At 37.5% G+C, this 22446-nt stretch overlaps 1 protein-coding gene across 15 annotated transcripts in view; it reads right to left on the reverse strand.

Moving 5' to 3' along the window:
• Nucleotides 1–22446, reverse strand: part of FRYL (FRY like transcription coactivator) — a 186651-nt gene that overhangs the window by 92795 nt on the left and 71410 nt on the right. For all 15 annotated transcript variants that reach the window (XR_010080958.1, XM_063401905.1, XM_063401906.1 and 12 more), the window contains one exon: nt 4827–5026. Coding sequence is in view for 14 of the 15 variants with exons in the window: in XM_063401899.1 (XP_063257969.1) it covers nt 4827–5026 (200 nt within the window). In the remaining variant the exon portion in view is untranslated. The remainder of the gene's footprint in view (nt 1–4826; nt 5027–22446) is intronic.

The following is a 22446-nucleotide window of genomic DNA, read 5'->3' on the forward strand; positions in this document are numbered from 1 at the left end:
AAAAGGCATTTGCCTACTCTGAAAGTATAATTTGAAATAATATAGATGCCAATTCACAAGTCATTTTCACTTTCCATAACCCAAGAAATCCACTTAACTAGCTAGGAAAATACTACCATTTATGTTTACTTCCAGTGCCCAAATTAAAAAGTATTTTAAGAAGGGGGTTTCAGAAAAATGCATTGATTATTCTGAAAAAGTTCTACTTTTTGATCAACTTTAACAGTTAATGTTGTTTCACTGTCTATTCAAAAGCAAGGGGGAAAAGGTTTCACTTTCTTGATTCTTTCGAATTTATGTAATTTTACATGTTAAATCTGTTCAAAACACTGTTATGAGAATTGGTATTTTGAATCATACACTAAAAGCTCCAGAGAGCACTTGCAAAGCCGAGTTTTCTTTTAGCTAGCCCTCCTCCCTCCTTTTTTTTCACATGGAAACACCTGCTTTAGGTGAATTTGTGTTATCTGTATTATATTTTCAGATAAACTGCACAATAATTGCTAGCTTATCTATAAGGCTACAGATATTTCTGCTATAAAGCACAAATAAAAGAAATGTTGCACTCTATCCAAACACTGCATCATTGCTAACTAAGTTAAATGAGAAAAACTAGAAAACTCTTTCCTCAGAAGATGGAAAAGTGCCTTTCCTGTAAGAAGATGGGAAAAGTCAGGTTCCTTAAGTCTCCTTAGGATACAACATCCCAACAAACCATGTTTACACCATAATACTACAAAAGTATTACACAGGTGAAGAAACCCTGGGTTCACTATACCCATTGCATGTGTCTAAACCCAAAAATTGTTAAAGGAAAGAATGACAAATCAAAGAGAAGTGAAATAATCTGTAACTCTTCAGATAAAGAAGCTGAAAAACCATGTCTATAGAGAGCAAACTAGTTCTGAAAGTTTAGCTGCCCTCTCATAATCCATACTAATTTAGATACTTCTCTATATCAAGTGTTTAAGATTTTAAGGTCAGAAAGAATGAAGACCTAACAAGTTCATAACCCTCTCTATTATGTTTCCTCAGCACTAAGGATCTTACCTGTTAAAGGTAAATACACTGTAGAGTTAATGTAACACTGATCAAACAAAGGTGACATAACCAAATAATACTCTTGAACCCAATCACAGGTTTATCAAGGCCTTTGAATTATTTGTATTTAGCTTGGCTTTAAAATTTATTTTCTTTTAATGTCTTCTTCTACCTCTGCTTTGTCATGGCTCTAGTCATCTCATATGATTTAAAAAAAATGATTCAACGGCATAAAGTAAAGGTCTGGAAACTCTAACTGAATTAATAATTTAAGATTTATTTTCCTGTCTTCCTGAAGTTCAGAGAGAGATGAAAATAATAGGTCTACATTTATCATTTGCAAATGAAATTAAAAAACCCAAAACATTATTGCATTAAGCAAAGAGCAGTTTGCATCCATTGTGTAAAGGAGAAATGTCAACATATGGCAGGCAGCAGGGATCAGGATGTGGATGTGCTGTGCAAACAACTGCACCCATGGAAAAAGGTACCACCCATCGGCCTCTCTCCAGCACTCCCTGGCACCGTCCTCTGTGGCTGGCACACCTCAGCAGGGTGCCTCAGGTGTGCACAGCAAACCAGAGAACTTCTGGCTCTTCTCCAAGCTGCAGGGAAGAAGTCAGACAAGGGATGGTGCCTTGCCTCCTGCAGCCCAAGGGCTGGGCACTGCCTGCATCCTTGCCCCAGGGGCAAGCAGAGTACTGTGCTACATTTTACTTCAGACAAACTTTTGAAAGCACATAGGCAGAACTTGCAAAAGTGTACAGTGCTAGTCTGAGCCATATTTACTACTTCCACAATAGAATAAAATCACTTGTGTTGGTAACAGGCTCAAATACTCTTGTTAGTTTTGACTTCAACATGAGACAACTACAATTTATTAGGTTAGCAGCTTATCAACTTGGTGGCACTATGTTAAACTCTCTGCTTAAATTCTAACCATCCATATTTACATGCAGCTTGACAAAACACAAAATAATTGAGTTTATCTATTTTTTAACGGATATAGTTTATGTCAGATTTGGGAAAGGCTGGTGTCATTCCTCAGTGTCATCCTTCTCAGCTGAGAAGGAGTATTTTTTAAGCTACAAGACTATTCTTAGGCTCATTTTCCTTAATAACTATGTACTGCTGCAAAAGATTTAGCATAACTGGTTAAAAAGAAAAGTGGTTTTATTTCATTATTTACTAAAAGGATGATCTTCCTTCCTGACATTACACTTGCTGCTTTCATTTAATCATTTATTTTATGCATTTGCTGATAAGCTCTGCCTGTAACTTTGAAACTGCTGAGGTATTACAATTTTGCAAGCAGAAACTCTTAATTAAATTAGTAAGAAGAAAGTAGGTAAAATTCACAGCCAGAGAAACCATTCCGTTAATTTTTGAAATCACAAGTCAGTTACTTTTAAATGTAATCTGCACATCTAGCAGAAATTATACTACCCCTCACCCACAGATCATGGCTTGATCTGCAGTGATTTTTTAAAAAAATTATAGTTTAATTAATTTTTGCTCCCCTGCTTGCATGTTCAAGCTTTAAAAAGTCTGGTTCCTAATTTCTATTGATCTGGCTTTAAATTCTCTCAAACAGCTTCACCCAACAGCCTAGCTTTATTAAAGATTTATGTAACCCTATATATACTCTCCACACTTCTGTTTGCAGCCAAGTCATTCCACAAAATCAAATCACACTAAAATAATAAAGGGCTTTCCACTCTTCCATTAAAGCCTTTTATCCAATCACAATCAGTGCTTTTCTGGTGCTCTTCCAGCCTTTTAATCTTTCTTTTTAAATTTCATACACTAGAACTGAATGTTCAGTGTTTAAATTCTACATATATAAAAAAAGCTGCTTCAATACTTGAGTATTTCATTTCAGTGGGACACCTAAGGATTCCTTTCTACCTCTTTATGTTATACAGGTTCAGAATGTTTCACTTTTACCCAGTTTTTGGCACCTCTCTTAATTTACTGGTTTTCTATACAGTCCTTCTTCACCCACCAATATAAAATAAGAAAAGCTGGCTATACATATAAATTACATTTGGTTCCACTAAAATACATTTTGTTTAAAGGAATTCAGCTTAGCAAATGAACCCAGACAAAACTGTTTAAAATAGACAACTACTTTAGTAATATTTGTAATTTCTCACTTTATCCTAAAGAATTTTATGCACACAAAATACTGAGTTCAGATTCTTATCAGTAAAAAATCTTGACTAAGGTAGACTTCATGTAATCACCATAAAACCTCACCAGGCAACAAAGGTGGGAATCACTCTTCTGTGAAAAGTGAATTATTTAATTAGTTTCATGCGGTTTCTAATTTTTAATCTAGTGACGTGTTTCAATTTTGTATGATTAACAGATTAAAAAACATTTGTTTAATTAACAGTCAACAGCATGGCAAGGAGACACAACCTGGGATTGATGACAGAGGATTTATTTAATCTGATCTAGGGACAAGTTTGGCAGCACAAGTCCAGGGCTATTATATTTACCTAGCTACCATTATCCTGGTTAGATTTGACTGCACATCAGCTGTGTCTGCAGGAAAGGCCCTCTTCAGCTCCTCTCAGTTCCAGGCAGTCTGTCCCTCTGGCCAGGCACTGCCCTCCCTGTCTGTTTAGCTGATGAGTGGAACCAGGGCTGGAGGAGCAGCATTCGGCACACAGACGGACAGTGGAGCTACCACAGCCTTTCCACCCACAGCACCGCTGCCACTACAGCTCTCCTCTCATTCTGAGCCAGGTACCCTTCATCACTTGTGTGCCCCTTTTTGCTATGAAGATTCTGTGCTTTCTTATAAACCCCTCCTGAACACATGACTTTTTTGGATGTCTAAAAACAAGTAGACAAGTTATACTTAAGTTGTAAACTTGCCTGGTGCACACAGACATATATATAAAGCATAGGTATAATGAAAATTTCATTTTCCTCAGCCTTTTATTTACTAATGGTTGTAGTTGAAGATGATTCCATAATCCGCAAAACAGTTTTAGCCCTGCTTCTGTGGTCTTTGGACTGTTTCCTATGAAATCTTTTTCCTGAAGTTTCATAACTGGGGCTCAAAGTCTCACAACGTATGCATGTCCTACACATGAACACCTCAGCAAGCAGCAGCTGCCAACAGAAGCTTTCTGTGAGCTGCCCTTCTGCAAGCCACAGCATCTCACCTGCCCAGAGAATTCCCAGGATTTTTTAAAAGTTGGTTTTGTTTGCTGTGGTTTTGGAGTTTTTTGGGGTTTTTTTCCAGAAATTTGCAAATTAAAAGAAATCCATTTGTTTCAAGACCACGAGGTCTGGATCACTAATGGAATTTTGCCTTTTTGCCTAATCTGCAATATATGCACACTACTATATTATTCCAGCTGTTATTATCATTACTTCAGAAAACAAATCAAATGCATCTTTTTGTCAAAGTATATTGTCCAAGTATTACTTCAAAGAAACACTGACAGGAAACACACTTCACAGTATTAATGAAGGAACACTTTTAGTTGTTCCTATTTCCTTTTGTAACTTCACAGACTTTAGCGATACACTAAGAAAGAGATCTTGTTTCCAGTAACTACTAGGTAACAGTTTTGACACAAATCAATAAAACAAACCAGGTAGCAATCCTGTTTGCAGAAGCCTATTTATTCCTGAAGTATTTTCTTTGAAAGTCAACAGTAACTGGGAGTACTTTTTTTCAGTAACCATTCATATGATAAATCAGCCTATTTCAGAAAAAAAAACCAAGATCATTTTGAGAGATACTAGGAAAAAAAAGGACTCACCAAAGGTTCAGCCATTACAAGTTCAATTTTCTTTTCAGCTTGAACAGCAAATTCAGCAAAGAGGCTTTTGATGACATACTCGCCCGGTTTCACATCTGGGTCAATAGTAATGTTAGACATGATGATGCCTCTCTTTTCCCAGGTGGAAACAACACTTGGAGAAACTCTACGTTTATTTACTCTGCTGGGTGGTGCGGAGGCTATGGGTAAAAAAACAAGAAAAACACAGAGCTATAAAGCAGAGCTTCTAAACACGGTGCCAGTCAGTTTGTATTTTCCCATTCACCACACACACATTTCCACACAGTAAATTCCCTAAAACAGAAGGAAACAACTAGCTGTAACATACAACAAGAATTTGTTTGTTTTAGTTAGGTTGGAATTTCTACTTTTAAGCTGCACAAGGATTTACAATGTGGGTCACTTCTGTTACTGATAAAATGCTCTACAATGACCATGATTAACATACAGTATCTTCAGTTCAAGTATAAGGTTGAATGGAAAGGGTTATCCCCCTATATTAGGAGAAGCATGGCTTAATTCCATTTTATAGATCGCCCATGAAATTCACGTTTCTATTTGATGTCCAAATACTTTCAAGAGAAATTCTTCCTTGGCACTTTTTGTCACTAAGCTGATTTTCCTAACAAGAATGCAAACCCTTTTTAGACATGTCATGCTAACTGATCTTCTAGTCCCACGTTAAAAACTTGTAAGAAATATTTATTAATCAATACAAGTAACACTGTATATATCAACTTCATTTTCTAAGAATTAATGCTTTTGCTTTTATACCAAAATTGTCATATATATATATAGTTATCCACCTTTAATTTTATTTTTCTCCCTAAGCACTCCAAACCATTTATTTATTGTGAAAGCTGCCAGCAATGTGAACTGCAGTACTGAAAATCTTGTTTCAGAACTCGCATACAGAGGTTTAATACACAAAACAATCAGGGTAAATAATTACAACTCTTGTCGTGCACACTGTATCAAATAACCCTTGACACCTCTGTCATGGGTTAGCACTGGCCAGATGTTAATGCACCCATGAATATATGTTTTTTCTCTAACAACTCCTGTGGGATGTGATCAGGAACAGAGCAGAGCAGGCTTAAATCTTGAAAACAAAAAAAAAACCCCACTAAAACTTTATTAATTACATAAGAACAGGGACAGAAATACTCTTAAACACACACAGAGACAGAAATAAAAACTTCTTAGAACATTTCTTCTCCCAGTTTCTACCTCCCCACCCATCACTCTTCACAGACCAACCTTTGGGTTTTAGATCAAACAATCACCACTCAAAAACAAACTACTCTTCAATTCAGCAAGGGAGAGAGGAGTCTCTCTCGCACCACAGACTGTTCTCTAGAACACACAGGTCTACTCCTTATGTGTTCCCATGTCACCCGTGGCACCGCCTGGAGAAGTCTGCCAGGGTGACACTCTCTTTTTCCTATGTTCAGCGCTCTCACCACTGTCTCATAGGCCAAAACTACATACAGGGCTTTTTAAGGATGCTGCATGCCGAGCTCTCCCCCTTTTTACCCAGGGGCCAGGGTTCCAGGAGCAGGTCTCCCCTGAGGGCAGAGGGCGCCACCTCACCCTCCCCCTCTTTTCTCTGCTCGCTCCACTCTTCAAGTGCCAGTCACTGTAGCAAAAGCAGGGCAGCTGCATCCACCCAAAATGCAGTTTATGTTCAAAAGAGACTTAAGTTCAGTCCATGGCTGACATTATGCAAGAGAAGTCCAGCTCACTGATTGGACTGCCTACATCTCCCTGGAAAAATTCACCTCCCCCGCAACCATGACACACCTCTTAATGATGACCCAGATGTACCAAGGGAGGTCTGGTATTTCCCTAGCGGATTCCATGACTGCAGACGCTGTTTATCAATTGATATTAGGAATTGATATTAACAAGTCTTACTTATTAAGATTTTACTTTCCTAAGACAGTCATGCAGGTAGCCTAGTTCCCATCTGTTTAATTTTGTTACATTTCGTGACTTGTTTAGTTAATCTTTTTTAAGGCTTTTTGCAGGTAAAGTGTGAGGAGACTCATTTGGTTTATTTTACTGAACCTGAAAATTTTTTTACACGTTCTCAGTTTTAACATGTGCAAACTCTAATAGCTAAATATTATCTGCAACTTTTACTCAAGTGTTTTTTCCAACTCATTTATGAAAAAACATGAGAGCAAACATGGAGACCAAATCTTTGTACATCACATCTTCTCAAGTTAAGTCTTGGCCATTAATTATATCTTCTATCAATTCAGAAAGTGACATTTTACGTAATATAACGCAGACTCCCACAACGTCCATTGAAATCTATCACTTATCAAATGCATCAGTGAAGTGAGCAATTCTGCAGGAGTGAACACTGAATGCCCCCAAATACCTTAGCTTCTAATCCAAAAGGAAGGTTACCTTGCATAAGGTTGTGAGTACTACACAACCTGTTTTTAATCTCTGTGCTATTGTCCCAAGTTGCTGTTTAGCTGGAGTCATGTGTATTTTTTCCTGTACATAAATTGCAGTATCCTTTCTTGAGGCTGGAAAGACTTGCACAAGGTCATAAACTGAGTTCTCGGGAACCAGGGCTAACGCCAGAATAACAGGCACACACTGCACATGTCATAAAACATTTCTAAACATAGTCTAACACTTCAATCCAGCACTTTGATCTCAGTAACAGAGGCCCTAAAAACAGAATAGAGCATATTCCACACAGCAGAGACAATGGGACATCACAGACACTGCTATTATCCAGATCCCTATGGTAGAAGCTCACTACATATAACTACACAAAAGCATTTAAAAAAAGAACAAAGCACAGGCTGCTAAAGGAAGATGACAACCCAAAACTCATTCTCATCCCACATCTGATGATTGGCTCATCCTTCAGTACAGAAACATATACATTTCAGGGACTTCAACAAATATTTCAAGTCTTTACAATGCCTGTGTTCTCCAGCATCCATACTCTTGCCATCCTTAAGCCCCGATGTTTCCAAAGGTGGCCCAGAAAATGAGAGAGATGAATTATGTGTCAAGAACAAGAGATCAGAGGTTTGAGAAGAGGTGAAAAGAAGGAATAAATACATTATGGGATAGGCAAAACAGAAGAATGCTGTAACATACATGTTTTGAACAACTTTCTTTTCATCTCCATCAGATAAACAAAATAGAAATTTGAGTAGCTAAGGACCCATTACAGATACCACATATTTCTAATATATGCAGTTGCTTTTATCCTAAATATGAGAGTTCTAAAGAAAGCTAAAGCCTTGTTCTAATCAACAGACAAGTTGGACTGTCTTATTTTAAAAGACATATGACACTAACAGGCTGGAAAGAAAGGAGAGTGTTCAAATCTCCTTTTGAGTATTATTACTTGTGTCTTGTCAGAAGAAATCTAGCAAAGCAGCAGCTTCAGCTCATTCTGGACTTACCTACTGGATATGCTACAACTGTTGTATGATCTGGACTGAAGTGAACATGCCAGAGCTCAGGTCCAGTTCTACTGAAGAGTGAGGAGCTGGTACTCCATCAGATCTTTTTGCTCTCTGAGAAAACTAAGAAAGACCACTGTGCTCCTTAGTCCCAAACTACATTTAGATTTGCCTTACGTAGACAATTCTTAATAGTGTGTTTACATAATACATTTCTGTCTTCAGATTTTAAAAGATCACATTCAAAAAGCCCCAATCACTTCAGAATCAGGAAACATTTAGAGCTGATCATCTTTAAAGTACTATCTTTACTTTGTGTTAGCAATTCAATCCTCGGTAAGGGATCACCTTGGTGTGTTAACTTTCAAAGCTGTAAAACAGCTTCCCTTACTAAGGATGAAACTACAAGGCTCTCTACACTGATCTAAACCCAAGTAAACTCCCTCCTCAGGCTCAAGCAAAACCATAGGAAATGGATAAACTGGGCAAAAATCTAACGCTGGCAAGAAAAAAAGAAGCAACTGGACTATAACCAGACTGAGTCCTGTAAGTGCTGCAGAAATTCAAGTACAAGGCTGAGGTTCATGACTGTGCAGCCAAGGAAATGTGGTGCCAGGACAGCCTCATATCCACCAGCGTTACCAAGGACCCCACTCCCTACAGCTTCACACAGCCCCCTTTGGATGGCACATGCTGCAGTACTGTCAAGGAATGCAATCCCTTCCAGCCAGCTCTCACTTCCTGTGCAAGCAAACACAACAGAGTCAGCTGTGCAAAGAACTGAACTGGAAAAGCAGCAGGCATGTTAATTTTTTCCCAGGTTAATTTTGACACAATCATTTGTCCAAGGCACACGTCACACACAGGTGTGTGCCAGTACACAGAGTCAGGGGCAGGGTTTGCATTTTTACTCTTTCATCAGCAAAGCAGAGACAAGGCTCTCCTAGAGTCACTCATGTTACTAATCTCTGTGTTCACATGCACAAACTCTCCAGGTAGCAATGAACTCATCCCACCAAAAACAGGGGAAAACTGTCAAACTGAAGCAATTATAAACACTGCCAGGAGAGTATTACAATTACATTAGTTTCACTAAAATGTAAGAGTATGTAAAAGGCAGAAAAAATTACTAGGATTTATTTTCATCCATGAACTTGCTGAGGACTCTAATTCATGACACCACTAATGGCTGACATTAGCATAAGACTCTTGTCTTGCACATGACAATGTTCAGGGTTTTATCTGCTTTGCTAAACTAGTAATTTAGTTAAATACATACAGAAAACAAACATGCAGAAGCCAAAATAGAGAGGGAGCTCAACTGTTTAGTAAGAAAATATATAAGAGTTTGTTAAAGAAAAGTTAAAATCTCTTCTCAGATTTCCTAACTAGGTCAAACAACATTATTATCTGGTATAATTATGTTCCATGGGATTCATTTACTCATGAATTTGCAATCAATAACATTGCAGGAAGGATCTATATGGATTTTAAATATGCTTAATGGAAAAAATATGTCATTGCAGGACAGAATTAAATAATTTTTTTCTGCTATTCTTTGCCATCAAAGCATAAGGCATTCTTTACTCTTAGCTGCCAGAGAAAATGTAAGTCTCAAACATAGTCTGGAAGCTTCAAAGCACTAAGCATTCTACAGAACTTCAGATGAGATCTGGAACCAGAAACCATACAACTTGCAACAGTTCAAAACTCAAAAACTACTTTCATAAATTGCTTGAAAACAGTGAACATTATTCACTTGAAACAATATCCTGTTTGTTTGCTCTGATGTGAGCTACTGGTACGTGGGAAATCTGGGAGCAATGCAGTAAGGAAATCTTTGTTAAACAGTATTGTTTGGTTGCTAGGGCCACACCAAATTGTTTGGATAGTTGCAAGGAACAGTAAAACAATACAAAGGATAATTAGACAGACAACACACTCCTAGGTCAAAAGGCAACACGCCCTGATGTATGCTAAATGAGAAACAAGGTTGTTTCATGTTAAACACAAGTTTAACAAGTCTAGACTAGGAAAGGTTATTTAATACCCAAGTTGATAGTAAAGAATGCTACTATTTTATCGTCCTGTTTCCCTCCACGTAGCCCAAAATGCATCAAGTATTCAAGGATATAAATTAGCACCCTATTTACCAATGAGACTTTTCAGGGCTCAAACTTACAAAGCAGGTATGGAAAGGTAACCAATGCACCCCAGCCAGTGACTGTTGATGAGTCCATTTTACTTCATGGCTAATATAAATTGATGATTTTTAGCTTTCAGACTTTTCTTTGGGTACTACTTTACACTTAGCCAAGCGTTGGCACTTCATATGTGCTTTTCCCTTGAGCTTTTCATGGTTTTTGCTTTAACTGAAATTTGGGTTCAGTTGCTGCTGTGCCTCAGGAGGTTGGAATGGTTGGACTGAAGTAAACTTCCATCATTCCAGATACCAGAAAACACATCTGAAATGACTTTATATCTTTTTAAAATAAGGTACCCAACTATAAAATAAGCATGCTTAACACAACCTTGAGGGCCCTCTGCAGTTTTCATCAAGATTATATTGTTGGTTGCTATTTTTAATCAATTGCTAAAGTAGTAGATAATTTTACACAGCTCACATTTAGCAATTAAGCTTTTTACTGTTATTTTTGCAGCACATGTATTTTCACAGGTACTTTATATTTCCCGTGACACTTGTTGCAGAATAGGGTTTGCATGTCCAACTGACAATACAGAAATTTCCAAAGACTAAAAATACTATGTCTGGTTACTTAAAGGAATTTTAATTAGGCTCCTTGCCTTCTACTATGATAACATCTAGAACATTTATCCTGCCTCACTGAAATGATATTAATATACATGGAAACTTGTCTGTAATTGTTAAGAGTGTTTCAGTGTTTCATAACAACAAATCTTTAGCTATTTTATCAAAAGAATTTTTTTTTCCTAAAAAGGACATCAATGCTCAAAAGAGATGGCAATCTATCCACAATCATCCCAAAAAATTATGAATAGAGCCCAAATGTTAAACTTAGGTTTCCCATGTAACTGATCAGAATCCTGGTTTTCAGAGCAACATCTTCAATTAATTTAGCATCATTTCACAATTCTAAAACTCCTGTTGATCATCTGGTTTCCAGCATTTCCAAAGTCTGCTTGCTCCTACCAGTGGAAAAGAAAGTCTTGTGACTTGAATAATAGGAACAGTGAATAGCTTTATGAACACAAAAAAATTCAATGTACACTGCTGTAAAAACAGGTGCACATTCCAGATCTTAGCCTCCAACCTATAAACAAATACAAAGAAAGAGCCGTTCTTCACTTAAATCTCTTGGATTTGCTTTCACAGTAGTGATGGGAGGATGCAGCCTACCTGGGTTGCTGAAGCATGTGATGACACAGCAGACAACCAGGTCTACTTCACTGGTTTTTGTTCAAACTATGTAGCACTATTGACAGTGCATGAAGCCTGTCTGGAAGCTGGATTTATACCTGCCTTACTTGCTCCAGCTGTACTGAATCCCTGCTGATGTCATGCACAGCCAGCACTGTGGCACATGTGGCTGGTTCCTTGGTTCACCAGCATCACACAAGTGCTGGACTCAGCAGCCTCTGCAGAATTAGTGGACACTTCTGCATTATGCTGCATTTATCCAGATTTTCTCATTTATTTAATTAACACTTACCACCAAGATGGTACTAATCTTAAACTGTGCTACTAGATACAATAAAAGAAAAAAAATTCAAACTCATAAAATATATGCTCATTTTAAGCACATCTGTTTTCATACAAATGCTATTCTGATTTTCTTAGTTATGTAAATTAGTCTCAATAATATGTTTAGACAGACCAAGAAATCGAGCTTCTGCTAGATGCCCTTTTTGTGAGGCATTCTTACGAGGCCCTTAAAAACCCCATACATAATAAGAATATTAATCTTGACAGTGGTATGAAACACTCAATGCCAAGGGACAGACACAGCAGCCTCCTGACATCAGAGTAATGTCACTTTTTACAAGACAACCTAAATAACATGAACAAAATTCAGAGTCTTTGACAGTGAAATTAACTGTCTATTAAGGGCCACTGACCACACATTTTCATGCAGTGTGATATCTAGATATTCCTTTACTTAATACACATGAACTGATTAGTAACACTACAAATACAAACACAGCAGTAGAAACTGAAATCAATTTGAATACATTAGAATATACATGATCAGGAAAAGAAATCTGCTCTTTCTCCCCTATATACCTTAGTCTTGATAAATAGTTCTTGATGCACAAACTTTGTATTATTTTCATTACAGACTACACAACTAATTCATGCAGCAATACCAGCTATGGAATTGTCTCTTCTTTCTCTGTGTACAGAGAGAAAAAATTTTCTTTGGAAGATGTTTAACAAATATTTTGTCTTCATACATGTGTCCAATTACACAAAGGGCAAAGACAAACTATTACCTCATTAACAGCTCACATGGACTAAGCCCAGAGCACAAATTCTTACCTCACCTCTCTGAATTCTTTACTCATTTTAAGTGACTTTTATGGAAATAATTAAATAACAGCAATAGTAGCTGGTACTTCTGTCATGCATTTATGATATGTCACATGATGATAAAATGAATGGACTATCTACCTGTGAAGTAGAAACAGGCTTACAAGTGCCTTCATTCACTGGTACAGTTCAGTGTAAAGTTTGCAAAGCCAAGTCAAGCCTTTCAGTGAGAGGAAGTTTTATGTGTATTGATGACTTCCTCTGCACATCTAAATCGGAACTTACATTTTACTTCTGCAGCAGAAACACTTCCCTATTAAAAACTTATCTGAAGAGTTTCACATATATTTAATTTCAGCCAAACTCTAGGACAAAGAAACATAAATGAATGCTGCATCAATAAACAGAAGATAAATTCATTCCAACAAGTAGTTAATTAACCAATATGGCTGTAACACGAAGGATAACCTGGGAGAGAATACAAGAAGTATTTTTGAATTTAATGTGGAAACTGGTGCTATGACAGCTGAGCTTTCATTTGGACTAAAAACATCCCTACAGAACAAAATCTTCACAGAAATCATCTAAGTATTATTGTAAAGATTATTTTTTACCTCCAGCAAAGATGAATATCCTTTCTTTAGGGAAAGTTAACTGAGAGAGCAGCTGTAAATTTGTCTAGTTACAGGTACTCACATGAAGCTTGTTTTCTGCTTTCAAGTCCTCTGAAAACACAGGCAAGAATGGTAATATAAACATTACTTCTTGCCAACACAAAGACAGCAGAAATTCTAGGGCATAAAACCTTGTCTGGCAATATCTGATTTTCTAGGTATCTGGGCCAGATTACAATCCCTTAGAAGCCCTGCTGCTACAGATGATCCTCAGATTTTGAGCTTTGCCTTATAATTTAGTCCTTCCAGAGATTCAGTAGTCTTCTTCTCCACTGCTGTTAATATCTCTGGTACTTTCATTCTTAAAATGTGGTTTTTAGATTTTCATTTGGCATAAATTTCCAGAAATACAATCAGTCTCCCACAAGAAAAAAAAAGCAAAAGAGAAGTAATATTGTATCAAACCTAAAAATGATGTTTTTATAATTAAAAGAAAAAAACCCAACCCAAACAAAAAAACAAACCACAAATATTTCAGTTTAGAAAAACATTCTCCAGCACCTGTGAATCTTTTCCACACCTATAACCATTGTCTGGGATGTATGAAGTTAATTCCCCATGTGTCAAACACAAAAAAGTCCTTGAAAGGTCTTTTTCCCTTCTAAACTCCCCATTACCATAATCCTCTGGAAACCTTTTGCTATATTCTCTGCCACATTGCTCCTTATTCACTTTTTATACTAACATTCAGATGCTCTTTGAGCAAGCATTATGAAGAGAACAAGGCATTCTTCCTGTCTAGCTGCTTTAATGGCTGAGCAAACTCTAAGCAGCAAATACTCTGATTCCTGTATAAGACTTCATCTCTTGTAGTCCCTTCCCTACTTTGAAAAGTCAAAAATGAAGTAAGTATAGGATTTCTTTCCTGACACTCTAGAGCAAATAGAAAGAAAAAATGGATTACAGACAAAATCAGGGAAATTATTTTTAAATACTTACTTTGTGTACATTGACACACATGAGAAGAGAGAAACTGGGCCATGAATTTCTCCAAGTAAATCTTACTGGCTTAGCCATTATGGACTGTGGCAGTCATTCCTCTTGTCTCTATACATAGGTGAGAAGCGGCAACTCCACTAAACATTCTTTCTAAAGCTCTATCCTCATACGTAGAAGAGCACCTGCTTCTCTACAGAGCTGTGACTGAACAGGACAAACAACAGCCACATAAACAATGTACAATCGCCTAAATCAGATGGTTGAGTATTTTTTATTTACTGGAATAGAACACCCAAATACTTTTATTAAGATATTTAATGGTTGAAAAAGAGATCAGATCTGACACAAAGGATAGTGTGAGGATACCCAGGGCAGTAGTCAGAAATAGACTGTTAGTTGTTACTGGGCTCCCTCTGTCCACTGAGAATGTTGGATTTGACAGCATCAAAGGCTGCTAGAAGTTACAGCTCCAAAGATACTGCTAAAGATCTTCTGATCTCTAGTGCTGTGTAATTCTAATGTAGTGTCTGAGAGCAGGACAGAATGTCCCATGTATGGCACAGGCAACTACCACGGCAAACAAGAATTCTAAAATTAAATATTATTTTTTTTAAATCATGAAGATGAATATAAGATAAATTTTACATACATATTAAAAAATTCTCAACAATACAACAGCTAGGAATAGATGAGAAATACTGGCTGAAATTTCTACATGCATATCCAAGAAGTACAACTCATTTTGTGACTCATTTTACAGAGCCTTGTATGGTAGACCATGCATGTAGATTATTATCAGGCAGGAAAACAAGAAAAATTAAAAAATAATTTTGATAGCACAAGATGCCAAAAGAGCAAATCATACACAGTGGAAAACAATGTGATAGAAAACAAAAACTGGAGGGGGAAGAGGAAATCAGTTTGAACTCAATTGTCTCAAGTCCTGCCCAGTCACTCTTGATTACGGCATGCCATCAGGATATCCTGGCCATTAAAGTGTCAGATCATTAAAAATATAGTTTATGTAATTCCTTTTCTAGAACAACTGCCAGAACAGAAAACCTCTTCAGATAAAATACTTCACTTAAAAAATATTTTGAATTTCACAGAAACCCTTACTTAGAAAGAAGTGAGATTTAATTAATAGCATACTTCCAAACGAATAATTTATTTGACATGCTTTGTTTCATTGTCAGAAGGCTGCTCTCATGCAAGATCAGCTTCAAATAATGTAAAGGATAAGTCTCATCTGTCCATAATCTAAACATAATCCATCACATTTGGAAGCAGGATAATGGGAGGAACGTAAAGGTTCATTTTATACAACTGTAGCCTTCAATTCAATTTTAAGCTGCACATATAATAAAGCAATTTAGACTTTGAATTTCTGCTCAAAAACAGTTCTGTAATCAAGTTGCAAACTTCTCAGAGAAACAATACCGCCCCAAGCACACATCTGGTACCTACAGTCTCGCAGTGGACCTTGCAAAGACTTCACACGCCCTTAGCTGTTGAACCACTTTGCACAGCAGAAGCAAAGAACTTAGGTATCCATCCTGGTATCTCAGCTTCCTTCAAAACACTGAACTTTTACAAGGAGCATATACAACTATCAATATTCACTCACATACAAATTTTGTTCCCTCAAAAGAATAACCACAGAAGCATAAAACCCTCCCAAAATTTGTTTCTTTAATTCCTATTCTCATTAGCATTAGGCTTCTAGGCTTCTACAGCATTGCAAGTCATACTTTCATTAGCGATACAAACACAGAAGCAATTCTATTTCAGTATGATTAACTTGCCAAAAAAAAAAAAAAAAAAAAAAAAAGCTTGCAGTATTAATTTTAAAGGGCAGTATCTAATGCTTGTTTTTTATTTAACTTCATTTCTGTAACAGGAACAAAGACATCAACTTCCCACTGAATATGGAGAGCAAAGACAGAATTGCATAACATTGGCTTGTTCTGTCAGGTCTTCTGATCCACCTGCACTTCGGAAAATGTAGAAGAGCCCCCACTAAGCCTGAGCCAGTAGTATTCCCTGCTTTTCATGGGGGCCTGTAAGTTGAGGGTCATCACAATATTAGTCAGTTACAGTGGTTTTAGATGGTATGTGCATTCATGTAACAATGGCTGAGAGGCCATAACTCATCGGTGTTATTTCTCCTTCAGTTCTATCTTCTGGAGTTTTTTATTATTTAGAAGAAGTTTCCAAGGGGGATGTAGATTCCTACAGAGCAAATTTAAGTTTGCAGAGGGCAGTTTGGTTTTTCATCATTCCCTCTCCTGGCTGATTTGAGAACCACATACTGAGAGTCAACTTTTCAAGCAACAGGGAAGGGCGCGCTGGTAAATTTGCATGCACTCATGACCTTTCTGACTGGCACAGAAAGTATGTCCTGCTCAGCCCATGGGGTGAGGGAAGTGGGGCAGAGAAGAGAACATTTATTGCTAAGAGAGAAACCAATTTTTGCCATCAAATTGAAGGCTGCACCAGGCTGGAAACACACTGATGCTCTGAATCCTGTGTTAAGCATGAGCTAACAAAAGCAATAAAATTATATCAATGCTTGGCTAAATGATGTTAAACTAAAAAGCAGAAGGGAGGCAAAGGCAGCAGTGGAAAGATACACTAGTCAGGCCTGGGGAGTGAAAGAGTAGGAAGAGAAGGAAAGAGAATTTTATTCACTAGTGCTTATTCCAGATTTCCTTATACACTGTTCTGTGAGTTAAGGAAGCACACATTTCCACAGCAATGATGAGAGTGAACCTACTCTGAATAAAGAATTCATTTCCATGGTATGCTAACTACATGAAGAGAAAGAGAAATACAAACTAAATTTAAAGTTTTAAGAAGTAGCACTTCAAATCTAAAGCTAAGGCAAGGATGTAGCGGCAAAGGAATACACATAAATACCGGCTGCACAGACTTCACTGCAAACATATCACCTGTGATGATGTTTTACTTCCTTCCAATACATTAAAAGGTATGTATACACCACACAGAAAAATGCATCTTGTAGCAAGGTCAAAGTGACCACAGGCATGTCTTTGTTAACCAGCAAACAGAAACTTAAAGACCTTATCTTTCCTAATCCACAGTTCTCTGGAAAAACAAAACTTCACATCCTCAGTTTGCAGACTTAGGGATATAAAAAACTCTATTGGTCCACTGTACTTGAAGAAAAAACAATGTCAAAGTGCTCAATGAATTTATGCTTAATCTTATTTCCAAATAGATTGTGTCAGAAGCCAGCAGCTTTTGCTAAGACATCTCTTGCAGAGCACAACCCGAGGTAGTTTGTTTAACCTTCTCTCCCTTCGCTGCTTGCTTATTCTTCCCTTGTGAGAAGAGGACAATTGCAGCTCCCAGTTCAAAGAGGAAAATACTTTTCCTCATTATCCTCAATTATCCTCATTAATGTCAAATTGATACCTTTCCTGAGTAAATGCAAGAAAGAAATGAATGCTGGCAGTTTTGCTCTAAAAGACTATTTTGGAAAAGGACTCTGAAACATCAGTTATAAAGTAACCAAGAACTTCAAATAATGTATCATTTAAAACACACAAACAAACAAACCCACCCCCAAACCAATACAATATCCCAGACTGGGTCCACTTAAAGAGCACGTTCACACCTTTGTAAATAATTGTCTAGTGAAGTGCTCAGAAATATCGTAATAGTATTTCTGATACCAAGGTATGTTTTGAAAGTTGAAGTGTTAGGTATATATACACAAGGACTTAAAAAAGCAAAGAAGAGAATAAACAAACAAATACAATCAAGCACTGGAATATGCTCAAGCATACACAAATCGGGGATAGAAAATGTCTCATGCCTTAAATATCAATTTCAGAAAAGAACAACTGTTCTGTGCTCCGATTCTGTCAGTTTTGCCTGGTAATCCTCCATATGAACATATGAGCTGAGAAGGAAAATAAACTAGACTAACTCAATCTGCCACATTTAACACAAACATGTCAGAAAGAAACATAGGCAGAAAAACACAAAAAGTGAAACCAACATTTTCAAAACCATATTCTTACAGTAATTTTGCTGAGGAATTAAAAAACCCCTTTTATTTTTACATCCCAGTAACTACCTAAATTTAACTGTAAAAAAAATTATCTGCTCATTTCCCTGAATGAAATTTTTTGCACTCAGGAGATCAGCTCTTCTAAAATTCAACTCCAGTGGGTTTCAGTTCCCAGTAACTATTACCAAAGAGTTATTAGTACATAGGAGAGACTGACTACTTTTTAACTACAGCATAAATTTCCTTGTGGAGGCATACACATATCTTATAATGCTATTTTAAGGTCTGTTTTTAAATTAGGTGTAGTTAGTTGTCTGTGTTTTTTCTGTTTATCAATTGTACTCTTCTGAGCCAAGTCCTTTCATTCACCAAATTCTACAGAAAAACAGTGGTGTCAGCTGCTTAATTTATTGATAGTCTGGGATATCTATTTTCTTTGGAAAAAAAGTTTGATGAATACAAAAATTAACAAATATATAGAAAATTTAGGATTGTTCACTAGGATACTTATCCAAATCAGCTTTGCATGTGTTGGTTAGTGTGGGTATTGTTTTTTGAGATTTCTCAGTGCTTTTAAAATCTTCAACAGCAAAAGGTAGTGCTGAGTTCACGTCATACCCTAGTTAGCATTTTTTTTTTAAGAATAAGCATGAGACACTTGTATTTCTAATCAGACTTTCCGACTAAATTTATCTGTCCTTACTGCAATTAAACGTAAACTAAATTAGGAAGAATCCCAAGTTGTGCAATTCCTTAGGGAAACAGATGACAGCCTTTAGGGCTTTAAGTCCTCAGATGAAGCACAAGGGCACAGCACAAACCTGGCAAAAAAACCCCACTCAGCATGCAGACAGCCAGCACTCAAACTGGACTTCTATAAGAAGACAATACCCAGTGCCATGCAGAGCTATTCTTAGCCACCATAAACACACCAAAGTTTCAGAGTTAACAGCTTCTTTGTCAGATTCATGGGAGGAGACTAGTCACATCTGAAATAAAAATAGGTTGTCATATGCTCGTCCATGGAACTCCAAAATACATGGCTAAATTGGTCATTTAAAAGATTTGAGCTGCTTGTATTGGTATCATAAGGGAAAAAAACCCACCTTTTTTTCTCCTACCTTCCTCAACTTTCATTTTAAGTAGGAACCTTTGTCTGGTTTCAATACATTCTTTCAAGCTCTAAAAAGCATTAAGAACTGTAACTGAGGGGCTGAGACTGGTATGAACAGGGAGCTCTGGCTGTGGAGGCACCAGGGAACGTGGGGCTTTGAGCATGGCCTGCATGAACAACACCCGGCTGAGTGGGTACAGAGATCCCCCTGCATCCACCACAGCTTCACAACACACCCAGATCTGGAGACAAAGAACCATGTAATGACTCACAGAAGTGGGACAGGATGGGCACACTGAACAGTGACAACTCCAAAAACACTGCTCCAAAATCTGTCGCCAACTGAAAAGGAGCCCAGGACAAGTGGAGAATGTTACACCTGGCACTCTTGGCTCCCATACCATGACCATCGATTACAGATGTAATAGCTTGACACAAGCATTGTGGTGCCTTTTTGCTGGACACACACCTTGAGCCCCCCCATCCTAGTGCCTGGGTGCTGGGTAGACCTCTTGGATACATATGCTTTGCTCCCCTCAGTTCACATTTTAAATAACATCTGCTTTCCCTATTACAAAGTCTCACATCTCCATCTGCTTCCATGGTTTATACAATGTTGAAACAGCATTTCCTACACCTTTGTGGGGTAAAAATTAAATAGTAGGTTTTGTATTTGTGTAGGAAGACATGGAAAATATCCACAGTCTGTCAGCAAAGTAACAGATATGCTGGCTTACAAGCTGATGGACAGCAATAAAAACATGTTTATACATAAATCCATATCTTTAAAAGAGCAGCCTGTAAGGAGGTGAGACAACTGTGTCATAGCTACATTCAGATCTGCAGTCATTCAAATACTACCAAGCTTTGAGGCTTGAAAAGGAACTAAGTTTCTAACTGCATGTGCTGACACCAACTGTGGCTGGCCAATAATGACAGCACTACTTGCATGGTATTTAGAAGACTACACAGTTCATGACAAATGTAAGAATGAGGAATTTACAGGAAATAATAAAAGAAACTTTTAAGTGTCTGCTTTAAAAATTCTCCAGAGTTCATCCCTCTTTAGGAAGAGAGGGTGAAATTTCCTAGTAGAGGATATCACAAAATAAATAATGGTCTGATAATCTGTAGGGCTCCTTACTACTGCTACATGATAAAAAAAATAGGTCACTTAAGTTTCTGATCGGAATTAGTACAGACAGGTAGCCAACGCTGCCATCTCCCAAGCTCAATATATAAATATATTGGCAGCATTATTTTTAAAATGGAGCAATACTTCCTTCATTCTTGCTCAGGTATACTATTAACAGAAATGATATTATGCATTGCCCAGTTACTCCCACTTAACCCTGGGAATCTCACACTCTCTGATCAAGGCTTTGGAGCTCAAGCTTCCTCAGTATATTGAGGTCACACAGGCAAATTCTGATCTGTTCTAATAAAACACTACCTCATTAATCACTCTCTGGTAATAAAACACAGATGAGATGAACACTGACCAGCTTGTGGGGGAACAGAAGCAGAGATGCAGTCTGGCCACGGCGGGACTGCACAGCTCAGCCGGGGGTTAGGGCCTCAAAGCAGGGAGCACTCCAGTCCTGACACCTGGAAGGAGACCAAATGCAAACCACGAAACGATAACAAGCTCTGGCCTCTGCCAAGCTACACTCTTGGCCAGTGACCTGGAAATGTGAGTTTCACATCCAGAGCTCATTGCTCATCCTTTTCCCTCAGGATGTGGTATTTAAGTTTGTGTGGTCACATATTAACACCACCACAAAACACCGAGATGTGTTATTCATCCCAGGATGGCACAGCTGCACCTCACAGGTCTCTGTCACCTCTCTCAGTCCCCAAACAGCTAAAACTATCCAACACTCACTATTGCTTTCTGGAAGTCAGTCTTAGTAACCTCAGTCTTAAAACCGCAAACAATTCCCAAGGACTTATGGTGTCAGCAGAAGTAAGCAAGCAGAAAAGAGATACAAAAGCTTGAGAAAAAAATACAAACGTGCAAGAATATATGTTTTAAAAAACCCAGTATCTAAATTAAAGTTAACCAAGAACACAGTACTTCCTCACTTCAGGTTTTCAGAATAAGGAGTGCAGTGCATACTGTTGTTTTTTTATTTTAAAAACTTACATCTACAGCAAGGCACCAGTTTGGCACAGCAAGATTGACTTTTAGTGATGCTGAACTTCAGCTTCAATACGCTTCAAAAAGTTTTTGTGCTCAGTGGTGGCATAATTCACATCCTTTACCACATTTTAGATAGTGAAAGCCTACAAGTTTGCTTCAAATAATATAGAACCAATGCCAAGGACCTTCCACCCAGGCTCTGGCCTGCCATCCTCCCCCCTGCTTGATTAAACACATTATGTTCTTCTTTTCCTTGTCTGCTCCAAGATGAGCACTGCAGTTTTCCAGTTACAGTAATGTCATTAGGGATAATGTGGCCATAAAAGATAGGTATAAACTATAAATTAAAAATAAATACATAAGTAAAAATTGTTAAAAAAACCCTTTGAACAATACTACAGTGATAGATACTAGGTAAACTTCTAAAAGAGAAATCACTTTCCTTTTGCCATATTAGTGAAACTTGGGGTTTGCCCATAGTTTTCTTAAGGTAGTTCTTTCAGAATTAGTGATATACTTTTTATTTTTCCAGTGGAAGAAAAATTATAACTTTAAGTAGTCTTTCAGGGTTTTCTAAATCATTATTTAAGAAGAAAAAAAAGTAAGAGAAAAAGACTGCAAAACCTTTCCCATCCATGCACTTCTGCTAGGTTACTTCTAGGTTTTGGGTTCCTCTTTCCTTTTTTCCTACCCAGTTACTTTCTGAAGAGAGAGAGGTTCAAAGACGAAAATAGCCC

Source organism: Prinia subflava, chromosome 7 (genome assembly GCF_021018805.1).
Source record: "Prinia subflava isolate CZ2003 ecotype Zambia chromosome 7, Cam_Psub_1.2, whole genome shotgun sequence".
Lineage (NCBI taxonomy): Eukaryota > Metazoa > Chordata > Aves > Passeriformes > Cisticolidae > Prinia > Prinia subflava.